General features: G+C 41.5%; 1 protein-coding gene across 1 annotated transcript; it reads right to left on the reverse strand.

The window, feature by feature from the left end:
- Nucleotides 1–8: 8 nt before the first annotated feature.
- Nucleotides 9–13,595, reverse strand: LOC109986003 (creatine kinase U-type, mitochondrial). The gene is made up of 9 exons (XM_020636483.3): nucleotides 13,332–13,595; nucleotides 10,108–10,306; nucleotides 7,792–7,887; nucleotides 7,375–7,596; nucleotides 6,759–6,844; nucleotides 4,198–4,321; nucleotides 3,188–3,322; nucleotides 2,824–2,949; nucleotides 9–910 (listed from the first exon to the last, which is right to left on the reverse strand). The coding sequence occupies exons 1-9, from the start codon at nucleotides 13,472–13,474 to the stop codon at nucleotides 797–799; spliced, it is 1,245 nt and encodes a 414-aa protein (XP_020492139.2). The 5' UTR covers nucleotides 13,475–13,595; the 3' UTR covers nucleotides 9–796.
- Between the last annotated feature and the right edge of the window lie 2,737 nt (nucleotides 13,596–16,332).

Consider the following 16,332-nt stretch of genomic DNA (forward strand, 5'->3'; position numbering starts at 1 on the left):
GGAGGAGGTTCTGTTAAATACATGATTTCTTTAATAAAAAGACTTTATGGTGTCACATTCAGTAATGAGCTGGAATGATATTGCTTCAGTAGCTTACAGTACAGAACCCAGCCCGGCCAGTGTGTGATATTATTACATCACATGTTGACACCAGTGTGTCATCAAACATACACAACATCACAAGTCTCCTCAGTCTTACCCTGTTCACCTACATTCAAATCCACTCAGAATGGTGAGAAGAAACACAATCCACGATGGAGATAAAGCACAAATGGATGAACTTCAAAAGCACCAGATAGTAGTCATGAGCCAACAACACATAGGACTGAGAGGGGGGAAGAGATAGGCTGAGTATAGGACATGCGTCAGGAGAGAGGGGCAGGGGAAGGCCAGGCCAGGGGGGGCCGAAAAGAGAGCAATAGATACTGGTTGGACATGCATAGATACTGGAGGCCATTTTTTCTCCGTTACAGCCTGCAGTCTTCTGCATCCTTCATGAATGTTTGCTGCCACAATAGAGCAGGGTTTATATTTCAGATTTAAATCCTTCAAATGCATATCAAACACACTGAAGTCGAATGCAGTTTTGTGCTACTCTGTGGGGTTTAGCCAGATATTTGCGCGTACATTTAGATGATATAAGAGAGGTATATTGAGGAGGGGTGAGTAGGTAAGTAGAAGTAGTAATAAATGAGGCAATGACATAGATATTTATAATATCTTAGGGCACGGGGGGGGGTTTGTGCATGAGTGTGCGTGCCCAGAGGTTTGTGGGGGTGAGTTCAGGGGTAGGGGTCTACTTGAACTGCTTAAGGGGTTGGGGCACCTTGATGTCCTGGCCTTTCTCCAGCCTCTTCTCGCACTCGACCAGGTAGTTGACGCCATCCACCACCGTTTGCACCAGCTGGACCTGAAAAGTAACCAACATCATATTCATTTTTGATTTGTTCACTAAAAGGTCTGTTTTCCTTGTCAAACACAACATGTTTATCGTAGCCATAGGAACACCGGATGTTACATCAAAGAGCGCCGCATAAGGAAGTGTGAGCTGCTTCTGAAAGCTGCCGTACTGTTGCTGTTATGTCCTGCTGCGATAAAAACATCATGTAAATTATACTTGGACACATTTGCTCGTTGGTAAACATATTCTCTTCCTCAGGTCGGTTTCGCAAGTTTGTCTTGACTACGGTCAACTTGGAGGTCGTTTTCATCCGGGGTGGGGGTCGATTAGCAGAGAGAATCACTCCCATGATTCCCAGCCAGCCTCAATGTCATCTTACGTTATTGTTTTTATTTAGAGCCCCCTGGCGGCAGATTTTACATACTGTGTGTTTTTTTACTGAGTCAATCGTCACTAAAGATTGGCATGAACATTTGTGAGCTTGTCTTTTCACAGGAATTGAGACTTTTATGATAATACTGTTTTTGAATGGCTAAAGAGAATTTCCTAATGTTTGACCTCCTGCTCTTTGCTCTATCTGTTTCTACTTCACCTGTTCTTCCATCTATTAACTTGTTGACTCCGCCTGCCGAGTGCTCCTCTCCTGAGCGCTCATTGGTCTCACATCTGGATGATGGAGGACCTAACAGCAGCGAGCAGCCAACGCTCTCAAAAAAGATTAGAAAAGGAGCGTGTACTAGAGCCAGGCGGCCACAGTGCTCCTATTTACCTCCCTGTGCCTAACCCCCTCTTTGTTAAATGTCATGGATTTATTTCTAGTAACAATAAGCACATATCAAACTGTGCTCTATGGATGCCAAAGACTCACATCTCCAGGTTCTGTTACAGTAAGAGAACCCGATGAGGGATCCTCAGAGTGAGAGTTCATTAGCGGAACTGCACTCCAACCGTCAGAGAGTAAGAACAGTGGAGAACAGCTCCATTGTACTGCATGATGACAGCATGACCAAGGACATAACAAAGACACACAACATGAACAGTCTGGACAAGAACACCGCTCTCTTCTTACCCTCGTCCTGCAAACGAGAAAAACAACGACGACAACTCTTTGTTTTGTGAAACGTACACACAAAATCACAAATCATAACTTTGGCAACGGTCAGCCTTAAGTGATGTCACACTGAGTGACAGACATGTAGGAGCAGAATTAATACGTCATGAACTTATTAAAAGATGTTGCTCCAATTCTTCAGAAGGTGCTTTTAGACTTAAAAACAGGAGTTTTAAACCCGACAGACTTAAAGATCTGGTTACATAATGCACACGAGGTGAAACTTGACAGATGATCTGCTCTCTAAGCTCAAACACGAACACACTGCAAGATTTGAAAACAACACCACAGCACTCTTTACAGGTTATTTTTAAGATCATTGTGTGTGTCTGACAGAACAGCGCACGTCCTCTCACAGACTGACTATAACCTGCTGTGGTGATGCTCTGCAGTGAGGATGATTATAGCAAAAGGCTTTTGATGTTTGGATGATAAAATATTTAATCTCCAGTGAGACCTGAATATGAGATTTCACCTGTTTGTTTTCTGTCAATAGTAGCTTCTATCTTTAGCCTCAGGGGGCTGTGTTTATGTTGCCTGGAGACACCGTCTGTGTCTTTGTCAGCCAGTTGGTGTGTTAAAGATTGATTCTGTAAACTCCTCACGTTACCAAATAATCTAAGTGCACAAAGCAGATTCCCCTAATAAGCATGCAATGTTTCGACAATGTCCTGTCTGTCCCTGATGTGTCTATTAAAACATTCACCTGGACCTGATTAGATCTGTAGACACTTTTCAGGAGGTGAATGTGTCAGTAGATGCCGACAGTCTAAACCTCTGCGCTTACATAAATTCACATAAATGTCCGTACCTCAGACAGTCCCAGGCGGTCCAGGTTGGAGATGTCGAAAGTACCGCCCACAGCAGCCGTGTCCACACCACCTGTCCCTCGCTTCTGCAGACGCAGGTTGGCCAGGATCTTACTGAAGCGAGGATCCTGATAATGGGGGAGAAGGAGTCAGTGCTTGGTGTACAGAAACATATGTATCCCTACAGGTATCTGCAGTTATCTTGATGAAACGACTTTTCTGAGGCATCATCCTTTGTAATCGAATACTTTGATGCTTGTTAAGGATTTGTGGATTGACTCAATTAGCATAATAACACTAACAATCTAACATCTTACTTGTGTAAAAGCATGAAAGTAATGTCTTGCTATTTAAGTGTTGTTTCACCTTGCTCATCAGGGGCAGTTTGACGTGGACCCCGGCCCTGAGCCCTGTGCCCAGATTGGACGGGCAGGTGAGGATGTAACCGAGGCGCTCGTTCCACATAAACTCCCAGCCTCTCTCCTGGATTAGACGCTCCACCTGAGAGAGAGAGAGAGAGAGAGAGAGAGAGAGAGAGAGAGACAACCAGTCCCATCAAAGTGAGCATGTGTTTCATTCATTCAGCCTGTGACCTTTGGATCGTTTGATGGATGTGACTTGCTCTTCATACACAACACACTGTTAGCAGCCGCTGAGTCTTCATGTTTTAGAGATGAGAGGTAAAGAACGGACAGTTGTTCACTTGTAAGTCTTTTGAATGACTACTGGTGAGAGTGGATTAAATCAGTGCCTATGTGTAGTCACACCACCAGTGAGTAACAGTCCAACACTAGATGTTGAATTAGTCTGCCTTCACTGTTTTCCAATGAGGATGTAAACCTCTTGAATAAATAGTTTATGCTTGCATGACCATGTTTGGAAAGTTTGTGTACATGCTGTGAGAGTGGAATAAGAGTGGGACCAGTGTTTTTGCTGTTGCAGTCAGACCCTAAATGTTTACGCCTTCACCCTGTTTAAATACCCTGATGATGATCCTGCCAGCCATATGATGGAAGCAGAACATGTCCATAACATCTACTGACTTAAACGTGCTCTACAGAAATGCATAAAGGTCCCCTCTAGTGTCCTTAAATCGTGCACAGCTAACACCAGACTGATACAAATCAGACTCTGCACTTCTAACTGGTGGCAATCTAGTAAAGACCTCTTAAATGTCGCAGTGATTTAAGCCGAAATTTGACCAACATACAACAATCTGTCTCCACATAGCCGTTGGTAATTTACCTCTCAGAAGTGAGCAAAATTATTAAGAGCCATGTAAAAGTTCCCTCTCCTCTTTCTCAAACCCAGCCGCCGGAGACTCTCTCAACTAAACATTTTAAAGGCTCCACACTTGTATACAAACACAGCCGTACCTCCTTCAGGCCTTTGCAGAACCTCTCAAAGACCCGCTTCATGTTCCCTCCCTTCTCCATGGAGATGACTCTGGTGTGATCCTCCTCATTGATCCAAATCAGGAATGTTTTGTCATTGTTGTGCCTGTACAGACAAAATGTACACTTTGTTATAAATCCAGTTATGAAATATTGATCCCAGAGGGTCAGTGGTTTTTTTTCCCAGGATGCACCCAGGGAAATGTATTCTGCTGTAGTGACCCATAAAGTTATCCCTGGCCCTGTGCCTGTTTACTTAACATTATCAACAACATCAGCTGAGAAATAAAAAAAAGTTGTTCATATGATTAGAACAATTTTGTATTCAGTCCACTAAATGTTTTTAGGATTTGGAGGAGGTAGGTTAAAGAAATAGGTTACAGAAAATAGAGAATGAGTTGTATGTAATAAGTTATACAAAAATATATATACAAGTCCTTTTTTTCCAGACCGATTAGGTACCAAAGTGATATTTTGGAAGCCTGTTGGGATGAGAAGTAAAGAAAAGAGGAAGCCAAAAACCATCAGCCACTTAGGGTATTACTTGGTCTGCAGGCTGCACCATGCTAACAAAGACCTTGATGTACACTGCTGATCTAAGAACACTAAAATAAATTGGATGGAAACCTCAAAACTCTCTCAAAACGTGTTTTCAGACAGCAGGTGTAACAGCATACTAATGTTTTGCCACACCAGCGATGAGGCTCTTTGGATGGTGATTTCGTCTGAAGCTTTTCCAACTCAACAACAATAGAAGATCGGACATTCATGGTCTTCAGAGGATGGAATCTAGTGATGAACTCTAAGATGTTTTATATGAATTTTGAGCCCTGAGTAGGTGCAGGAAAATAATTTGTTGCAATCTCATATAAACTTTTCTATAATCTGGTGGATTATTATTTGGATCAATAAACAAATAAATCTATAAAATACAAGATACTGAAAATATTCCAGAGTTCCCTCCCTATAAATTACAGGGTGACATATATCAATCATTAAGATTTTAGGCTCACTCTGACCTTCCCTCTAGTGATAATATTTCCATCTGTGAACAACATAATTACTGTGACCTTTGCGGAACACATTCATGTTCTCTTGTGGCAGCCTCCATTATATTGTGATGACCTCCTCCAGGCAAGTCCCAGGCCAAACTGTCTACTTTTACTCATCAAATTAGAAAGCACACAGCCACAGTCAGCCACTGCAGAGGCTTTTTGTCCACAGAGACATCCTTCATATTGTTAGAGATTCAATAAAGTAATGGAGAGGTTATGAAGACGGCTGGCTGGGGAGCGTAAGAGGGAGAAAAAGTGAGACAGAGACAGAGGACAGAAACCAAAAAAGGGGGGAGTGGTAAGAAAAAATTAGAGAAAGTTAAGGAGAACATATGGGCAGTGAGGAAATGAAATGAAAGAAAAGAAGGAAAGAATGAGCCAAGGATGGAAGTGAAACTGGAGGAAGAGATGATAGAGGGATGAAGTGAAAGTGAATTATTGAGGAGGGCAGAGGAGAGGAGCGGAGAGGCTGGCAGGAGGGGAGAGGAGGGAGGGTGGTGATTGATTTTGGCTTGCTAACATGTTGCTTTGGACTATTCCTGGGTACACTTTGAAACTCAATGCTGGGGCAGCTCTGTCTGCTTTGCTAATACTCCTCCAGCAGAGCTCAGCAAGCAAAGGGATGATGGGATTATTGATGGAATCATGTCCAGATTGAAATGTATGGGAAAGTTCATGTAAAATTGATTTACAGATTTATAGACTAACAACTTTTTATCAACAACGGGGTCCATTAGATCAGGGGTTCCCAAACCTTTCAGCTGGTGACCCCCCAAAATAAGGGTGTCAGAGACTGGGGCCCCCCACTGTCCCTGGAGGTAGTTAAGGTATATAACATAAGATAGTAACACATTATTTCCCTTTCATTTCACTTAAAGACATGGATTTATGTCTTTATTCATTTTATTGGGCAGCTTCTCGCGACCCCTCCCTCTTGGTGGCTCCCGACCCCCCACTTTTGGGAACCACTGGGTTAGATTACGTTTGAGTCCATTTGTAATCAACCAATATGGCCACTGCTGATGTGCTATATTCTGAATCTGTGCCTCTGTGTTAAAGGAACTGAACAGTAGTTCATTATAGGCACAGAGATAACGTTTTTCCTCCTGCTTCTAAAACATTTCTTTGCTGAGATAGATTTTAATTTGACACTATGGTATGAACCAGTTACTTATGAACTGAAAATTACACACTAATTTAAACCTGGTAATGGGTCTTGCCATGAAGGGAGAACATTGTACCTATTTGGACTAAATGATTCTCAGGAGTTCCCCAAGGGTCCTTTCTGGGACCTTTGTTTTTTAATAGCAGATTTTTCCAGGTTGGCCTATTTTTTAAAACTATGTACACCTTAGGTTATGACACCTCAGACTTATTTTGGGTGCTGGTTTAAGGACCCTACTATACATCACAATTCATCACAGAAAGGTCATATGCCACATGTACAGGTGCTATGCAAAAAAACAACTCTTTCTTGTTTTAACTTACCAGATACCACGAGCATCAGGCCAGTCACGAGCCATGCCTGCACACGTCAAGAGGGGTGACACAGGCTTGTCAAACAGGAAGTGGTCCTAAAGTTAATACAGAGAACAGAAGTTTTATATTCATAGAGCCAACAATGGGTACAGCGGAAGCATTGAAAACTTAGATTTGACAGTATTGTCAGACGGAGACAGAAACAAGGGTCGGTGTCTTAAGAATTCAATGATCACGTCAATCTTTCTTTCACTGTGGGTGGGACGAAAATGCCATTGCAGACACAAACCAACTGACTCTGATTACTTCATAGAAAAATCCATGCTACCTTTTTCCCACTTAGCAGTTAGATTGAGGCTGATTTTAGGTAAAAACCTAATATCAAAAACAACAAATTGGCTACAAAGGGCTTTAAAGTGTTTTACCTCCTCTTGACTTAAATACTTGAGGAAGAAATATGAGAAATACGTCCCAAAACAAACCCTTTGTTATCCTTTTCTCCCCCACCAAACAATTTATTTTATAGGAGGGAAGAAAATAAAAGCATGGAACATTATCAGAGTAAGTCAAATAGGTTACATCAACGTTGCAAAACATATATATGCAGTACTACTACTCCACTTACATCGATGAGCTGTTGCTGCTCTTTGTCTGTCATCTGGGTGAGACTGTAGTACTTCCCGGTCAGGTCTCCCTTCAAGCCGGCCAAAGCATCTACCACCACCCTCTCCACCTCCCTGCGCTCCGCTCGGGTGCAGGCGGGGGGAAGACTTAAACCCCGGATACTACGTCCTGTTCTCACCCTGGACGACAACACGTAACGCTCGTCAAACTGTCCTGACTGGATCTGGAACAAAGACGGACAGGAAAATATTACTATTTATAGTTTTAGCTGTTATCATTCAGTGTTTACAACATGAAAATTGTTAAACTGAAGTTAATATACTGTAAGAATTTTTGCATATTGCTAAGTCAAATAGTTCCAGGGAGTCAGCAGCCTGCGGAGTTCACTTTCCCTCTGTGTTGTCGTTGATAGTATTACCTTGCTGGCGTCCAGGTCGGTGGGGTGCGTCATGATCCGAGGGTCATAGCCGTTGTGCCTCTCTCTGATGATGGGGTCTAGCAGGTCTGAAAAAACCTGAAGCACACATAGAATTTATAAGGATGAAAAACACATTTCAACACATTTTATCCATTTATCCTTACACTGTACGACACCAAAAGAACTGGAGAGACAGTTAAAAAGGTGTCTATAGATAGACACTGAGGCATCCCAAAAGAGATGTGCTAACCTAAAACTCTCCCTCTCCTGTTCAGTAGTTCCCCTTCCTCTGCAACAGGACAGGGAGGATGGGTGACTACATTTTTGTAGTTTTGGTTAAGCAAATTTCCCAACATTTTTGATGAATAAAAGGTTGTCATCTGTGGTGACTTTCTTACTGATAGTAATAGGAAGTATGACCTGGACTGTAATGCAAATGCACATGGCCCAAGTTAATAGCAGGCAGCTGAAAAATGAAACCTGTTTTCTTTGTTTGTGATTTTTTTAAGGTATATTTTGGGGCTTTTTATGCCTTTATTTAAGAGACAGGAGAGTGGATAATGACATGCAGGAAATAAGCCACAGGTCGGATTTGAACCCTTGGTGCCTCCTTGAAGGACTTTAGCTCTGAACAAAGGGCCCATAAACTAACAACTAGGCCACCTGCACCCCAAACTGAAACCTGTTTTATGTGTCAAAGCCTGCACTTCCTCCAATGGCCACTTGAGGCTGGCTCCAAAAGTGAGTGAATCCCATGAGAGGCCCATGTTATCATGAAAAATGGGTTTTGGATTGTCAAGCTGATTTCTCTGTTCAACAAAACTTTACACATCGAAAACCTTTGAATTATTGTATTCCTCATCCTTTTGAATTTATCAGCCTTCAAATTAGGCATCATCAAAAGTTTGGCCATTTTGAGAGACAAGTGGGTGTCGTTAGCTTTCACCCAAGCTCATTTGAATGGTTTTATAGGAGGCCTACATATGACTTTGTGTTTGGTTTATTAATGTACCTACAGACTGTCCTTGCTCCAATTGTCCATCTTTGGTAAGTGAAATTAAGGCCCTATGTCCTACTGGCGTTTTTTCCAGGCAGAAACGCGCTGGCTGTGCACTCGGGTAAAGCCCTTGCGTGCTGAGAATAAAAGTGCCGCTTGTGCGGAAATAATTTTCAGAAAAGGTAAAGGGGTAATAATGGATTTGAAGTGTCTAAAAATGTAAATTCTGGTTGCCGTTTTTTGTTTTGGATTTTGAAAATTTCTACACTGATTTACACAAGTCTTGTAAATCTATGACATCAGCCGCTCTGTGACCGACACAGTCTCGTTTCTTTTTACTGTATGTTTTATATTTGAAATTGTTTTTTTTCCTTCACATTGAGCATCAAACTACTTTGTCTGGAAGATGAGCTCAATAATAATGACAGCCCCGCTATCACGGCTCCAATCGCACATGGAACAAGGACCCGACAGAATCTAGTATATGGTTAGGCGTTTGAAAAGAGCACCAGTGAGGTCTACAGCTTCCTTCTGAAAAGTTGAAAGATTTTTAACTTCAAGCGCTTGGAGTGGTCGCACAAAAAGGCAGAGAGCTCAGACAAAAGACGCTGGGTGCTGTGCTTTTCTCCAGGTGGCTGCCTGTTGAAGCAAACACTCTCTCCACATTGAGAACGATTGAAAAAAGAAACTGGCAAAAATATGCTCGGTGGTCACAGGCCCTTAAGGATTATTCTATATATGTTAGCACAGCGAGCCTGCAATGTTGGAAGTGCTCACCATACATGCTTAGCTCATAAACAAGACAATTGTTAATGACTTAGCCTTGGCTATATACTGAATGACTGGATAACGTATCATATGCTAACCCCCTGCTTATCTTAAGCTCAGGCTTCTCATCCATACATGGTCACTTCTGGCTACAAAAAAACAAGACAGTGCCAGCGGCCGTCCTGCAACTGATGAGTGATGTTGAAGTCGTTACATCAACTTCTTCTATACATTCAAAGGTCAAAAGTGATTTGCAGTTCCTTTTTTTGAATTTGTAATTATCTGCAGGTGGACTTGGATCTTCATGGGCAAACTTTCAGAATCGTGTACCACCTCCTGAGTCTTGTACAACACAAGGAGATATCAGGTTAAGTCTTGAATTAAGTCTTATAAAATTCAAACATAACAGATGTTACTCAAAAGCTCTCCTCATATGGAACAGGTCAAGTCTGTGTTTCTTATAGTATAAAACATTTTAGTCCCTCCTCTTTGCACACGTTTGGAGCTGGTGAGTCTGTGTTTGTGCTCGAGAAGGTACAATGATGTCTGACCTCATAGGACTCCTCGTCTCCTGCCACCATGCCAACGGTCTTGATGAAAGGGTGCCCGGGGTTGTCCACGCCGGTCTGGATGGCCTCGTCCAGTGTGTAACCGTTTGGAGTAGCCTTATCACACAGCTTGGCATAGATGGCAGGTGTCAGGTGACTGGCCATGCAGTTGTTGTGTTTGCGCAGGTCAGGGTACTCCGCACTGCACAAATACAGATGGACACAGGTTGATCATGGAGTTGTGCCCTCATAGTAGGTGTGAAATAAGTTACTCACACAAGGTCATGTTCCACATGGCATGAGCAAAGGTAACAAGGGTTAAAATATCCTACTATTAAAGCAGACAGTCAGCCAGTACACTGGTCAATTCCCAGTATTCAAACATCAGCCATTTTCCTTAAATGTCATGCTCAGGGTGGAAAGCTTCATTGTCATAATGTTGTACTGCTGTTTTTAGATTTGCAAATGATATAAACTCAGGGAATCAGACAAATGGTTACCACTTCACTTCTTCTGGATTGATTGGCAACTGAAAAAGGCCATTTTGAAACTGTCCTTTGAAAAGTGCAGGCAAAGAACACGCTTCGTTTTTGCACACACTGCAGGTGTCCATTTTCAGTCAAACTTCTACATTCAAAATCCTTTTAAAACGAGAGAACACAAACGGTGGCTACAGGCTGGAAGCAGCACTGTTACGATTTACTTGATTAGATGAGATGAGATTCAACTTCATTATCATTACACATATACAAGTATAGAGTAACGAAATGAGGTTTGGCATCTCACCAGAAGTGCAAATAAGCAGAAAGTGCAAGAGTCTGTGCTATGTACAGTAATTACAAAATTTACAGATGTAGACTAAAAAAAGTGAATTATTAGGTATATATGGATGGCTGGATTAATGGGATGCTATAAATATAAATAAATGCTATAAATATAAGTGTATTCTTAGGATTATAATATACAGATTAAGGTGCAGTGAGTACCTGAGTGAGTCAAACACCAGCGACCGACTTAAACAGGCGGCTCAGGAACCTTAACCTACCATCTTTTGTGATCAGTGCACGTCGCCGATCGATGTGGGGGACACATTAAAGTGTTCTGATTTTAAGGTTAGAAAATATGGTCACCCTAGATTAGTTTTCCCCCCAATATTTTTATTTCTCCCAAGTTTCAAGGGTACTCGTCAGAATGTGTCAGAATATCTCGAATACTGAGGGACTGAGCAGAGCTAAGGTTTTTACTGGAAGACAAAAAGCAGTCCAGCTGACTGAAAAACACTGCAAGGACTGCACAGAGTTCACTGCCAAAAGGTTAGGCTGCCTAAATCATTCTTTAAATCTTCATGAGATGTTAAAAGTGCCATTATTTCAATGCCGGTGGAAACGAAGGCTTTTAGATTGAATGCTGCTGAATAAACAAAAAACAGAGTTATGACCAATATACCTCGAAATTCAAATGGATTATTTAGGCTTCCAGGCAGGCAGGCACAGAAACACAAGGAACCTGCTTTCAAAAACCTGGCTTACATCCAAACAAACACTTTCTTTTAAGGCAAATTGGGTTTCAATAATGACAAGACTGAAACTGCAGAAGCAGCGCACACTAAGTAGCTTACTGATTTCTGTTTCCTGCTCTCTGCCAAAAGATAACGACTAAGACATGAATTATGATAACTGATGAACAAATGGGCATACAAATATTAATATGGACATAGAAAACTTTGCTGTTCGCCAGGCCACTGCACAAAGGCACAAGTCACTCTCTCTGCCAAAACGCTGTGCAGAGATATTGGTAAGTTATGCTAGCACACAACATGCTTTTTTTGTTTTGTTTTCGACTATAATTGGATGGCACTAGTAGAGAGATGGCAGGAAGCTGGCATGTAATACCTTTCTGCGCCAGAACGACACAGGTGGCTGCAGGTGTCATCACACTGAATATGATCCAATATGTCCTCATGATGCAATACGCACTGAAGTCTGTTTCTATGGCAGCTTTTCATGAAGCCAACGAGCAGCCTTGGATAAGGTTCAGAGACACATTTTTCCCAAAGGGAGGATGTATGGATGACTCACTCCCTGGTCTCTTGTGAACTATCATGCAGGGCAATGCAGTGAAGATGATGCACCACACTATGTGAAGTTCATCATTAATGAACAATTATTTTTGATCTAGTGTTATGTGTGCATGAGTGTAAAAATGTCAAGACATCTGACCAATCAAAGCAAGTGATTTGGCATTTCTCCTGATAATAAGTGTCTTTGGGCTCACAAGCCGGGGTGACCTCAGAAAAACTGTCAACATGATAAATTGGCCGAGCCCACAGACTAATCTGCTAAAACATGTAAAAGCCTAAAGTTAGAAATATTGAGTGAGTGATATATTTTCTTTAGGGTAAAGAGTCAGGTGGTGTAGTGGCTCTTTTGGTGTGACAGTTATATAACACTCATGGGCAGGGTTTTATATCTGAACAGCAGATAATGTGTCACTGATCTATATAAAAAGCATACCTGCGTGTAGAGGGACACGTATCACCACCACCCCACCCTCTTCCTCTTTTCTTTTTTTTTTTATTGTATTGCTTTATTGATACACTTTATATTTATATCACCTAACACAGCACAGTCCTCGATTCCTCAAGTGCAGTCGAGGACAAGCCTCTGGTTCTTTCTACAAAATGAAAATTGCAGCTCTAATTAAACCTCACATTATGTTTTAGAAATGGGTGTTTTAATATTTAGTAAAGCCGGTGATGCCCACATTTTGGCAGCTTGGATGAACAAATGCATGCGTTTCATTAATGAGCTAATCTTCATCATAGCAGTGCTGTGTAAAAGTGGTGCGTTCAAAGGCTTAACACATCCATGACTTTGGTTGGTAAGTAGGCTATCATATTTTAACACCCACTTCTGTGAACATTTATTTAATATGACAGCATTTGATTTAGTTAATTCTGTATTTTACATTATTTTAATTGTTATTTTAATACATTTAAATAACAGAAGTTGGTCATTCCTTAGTGTCAATGCTACATGTACGCTGCCGGGGCGGGTACCTTAAATGCCCCTTTAAAAGCTCTACTGAGCAGGGTTACTTTCACGTTTCACACCGCGACATTTTCTATCAATTAAACATAAAAATATCATTTTTAATACTGAAAAACATACTCGTGATGACAAAAAAAGGGCGTATATAGGACACACGGGTAGGTGGGGGGTCTTTACCTGGCGGGGTAACTCCTGCGTACCGGGACTCCGGCGCTGACATCCCGGTGGAGCAGAAACCCAGCAGTGACTGATCCTCCAACCAGAGACAGAAACCCGATCTTCCGTTTGGAGGTCAGGAGTCTGGAGAAGCTGCTGGCCATTTTACTTATTTTAAAAAAATCTTCCGTTAAAAGATGATGAATCCAAATAATTTCCTCGGTTGAAGAAAAGGAGGGACAGGTGGACGGGTGAGCGTCGGTGATGAAGTGCCACTGGTGGAATGATAACGGGGGGTAACGGTTAAACCGGAGCGTCGTCAAGGTCGACAGAGAGCGACAAGAGACCGGAAATATACCTTCAAAATAAGAGCACAAATAGTCATCAATTCCACCAGTATTAGATGGTGACTTTTGCGTTATATTTATAAACTAAATAATTGAGGTTGATTGAGTAATTTTGTTATAATTTCCCCACTTCATTTCATTTTGGAGGGACATTTTTTCTGCACATTTCTTAACAGCTATAATTACTGGTTAGATATAATAGATCATAATATGGAGGAAACATCTGATTTAACATACATTAATTTGTATTACTAAATTGTGGTAGATTTAAAATGTTCTGCTCTGCGCAACTGAAGAAGGCTACCAGAATGATGTTTAGAGCAGTGGTTCTGAACGGGTCAAGCCTCAGGACCCACCACCAACTCCTTAGTGAAAAGTGGAGTCCCAAATTTTCACAAGATGGTAGAACAACAGCAAAGTCTTGTTTAAAAAGCAATTCGTAGACTTTCTGACAAAAAAATGTCTTCAAGGCACGCTTTGGCAACCAAATGAAACAGCTCTGTGACCATCTTTTGGGTCCTGACCCACCAGTTGAGAACCAGTGGTTTAGAGTACATCAGTAAAAGGCACACTGGGATGGCTGTGACTTTGAGTCATTCATCTCAACTGGAAGATCGGGGGCTCCAGCTTCTCCAGCAACATGTCCGATGTGTCGGCTATATGAATGGGTCAGTTACTACTGATTGACACTTTACAGCGCAGCCTCTGCCATCAGAGTGTTTTATAGCTGCAATATATTTATTTTGTAAAACATTGAAAAGCCACACATAATTGAAAAGAGCACAAAGACAAAATCTGAAATGTTAACTGAGCAGTTCCCTTTTTAAATGTTATGCATCATTTGGAGTTGATGTCCAGTCTGTTTCGAGAGAGAGAATTATAGAGGCTTAAAGACAAAGGTTTGAATAATCAAAGTAAGCTGTTTCCCATTTTTCCACTTTACTTTTACACAAAACGGTGATCACTGAGGCTTTTATTTGGAAATTTCCCACAAACCGGAAGTCACGTAGCTTATTTCCCCTAACTTCACAGTTGTGGAGAAGTGCGTGGTGTGAATACGAATACTTAGAGGACATCAGTGAAGGAGGGTGAAGCACTGACAGGTTTCACATCAAGCTGCTAGGTCCCTCCGCAGTCTCCAAAAACACAAACATTGCAGTCACTCTTTTTAATAAAAACAGGCCAAGCTCAGAGATTTTTTCCGCTGCATTTAAAGTTATCACAAGGTGAGTACAGTCATTCACACCATAAAAAAAATGCTGCCACTTCCTTATAACGACGCCTCATGGCTGATGTGACTTCACTAGAGTAGGTTGAAGTGGTAAGTGGGGGCACTCAATTGCAGATCACTCAAGGTAACACAAAGACGAAAAGGATGAATTATATAATCTGCCAAATTAACTCCAGTGTAGATATATTTGTAGGCAATATATATTTGGTAAAACAGTGGGTCTACATTTCTCTGGCAGGACATATACTGTGTATATATATATATATTTTTTACGTGATTCTTAATAGAAGAAAACCTTGAACCTTAAGTCCAGTACCACACACCTGATATCAGATTTCCAATTTATTCAGACTTTTTGCAGTAGTGGGAGATAAACTCTGGTCTCTTCTTAAATGTCACATATTCTCCCCATCAACCAGTTTAAATAAGTCTCAGAGCTCTCCAAAACATGTCTGTAAAGTTTCTTGTTCTAAATCCACTCTGATCCTGTATTTGATCATGTCTACAAACCCCTCTATTTCAGCCCTGCTCAGAACAGGCTGTTTCTGTGTCTGTAGTTTTAAATATGTAAATGAGCTGTCTGACCACGCCCCTCTCTTGAAGGGCTTGGGTGGCGTTGGATGAGAAAAGAACAAACAGCTGGGGGGGTGTCACCCACCTGGGGGAGGGGTTACTGCCCTTTGTGATGTCACAGAGGGAAAATCTCCAAACGGCCTGTTTGAGCACACATTTTCTGAAAAGTGGAGCAGGACAAAAGACGGAGAGGATGGACTTCGTTCATAAACAGAGGATTTGTAGACAGACTAGGGACACCAGTATTTGAAAAACATAATTAAAGGTCACAATATGTGACCTTTAAGTTGAATACTTACCAGGAGAAGTCAGTGACAAATTAAACTTCAAATGCCAAAAGTAAAGGATCCTTAAAACAGCATTTAGATGTTTTTATCGGCAGTTTCTCAGTCACCAGTTCAAGTCCTCGGGTGGACCAAATCTGGAATCATTGGTCTGGTAGCTGGAGAGGTACGGGTTCCCTTCTTGAGCACTGCCGTGGGTCCCTTGAGCAAGGCATCAAACCCCCCACATATCACATATGCCTCCGAATTGTCATGAGTAAAATATAGAAGCAAAAATTGGTAAGAGCAAAAAAAAAGTTTAGTTTAGTTTGTGTGTCAACAACGGATCAATACATCTAGATCTCAAGGAAAGAAGCAGAAATGACTTGTTATCAAGGGAAAATGGAGCAAATACAACATGTGGCTGCATGTCCTCTTAGAGCTTCTGTAGTGAGTCCCTTCATTGAACATCATTTTATGAGAGCCTCCTGATTTTACTCTAATTTTCTTTTAACTTTTAAGACGTGTGAGTTCTCTTTCCCTGCTTTGTGAAGCCCTTTGAACTTGGATTTCAAAAACTGCTCTGAAAACAAAGAGTACTGCAATTA

This window comes from Labrus bergylta, chromosome 7 (genome assembly GCF_963930695.1).
Source record: "Labrus bergylta chromosome 7, fLabBer1.1, whole genome shotgun sequence".
Lineage (NCBI taxonomy): Eukaryota > Metazoa > Chordata > Actinopteri > Labriformes > Labridae > Labrus > Labrus bergylta.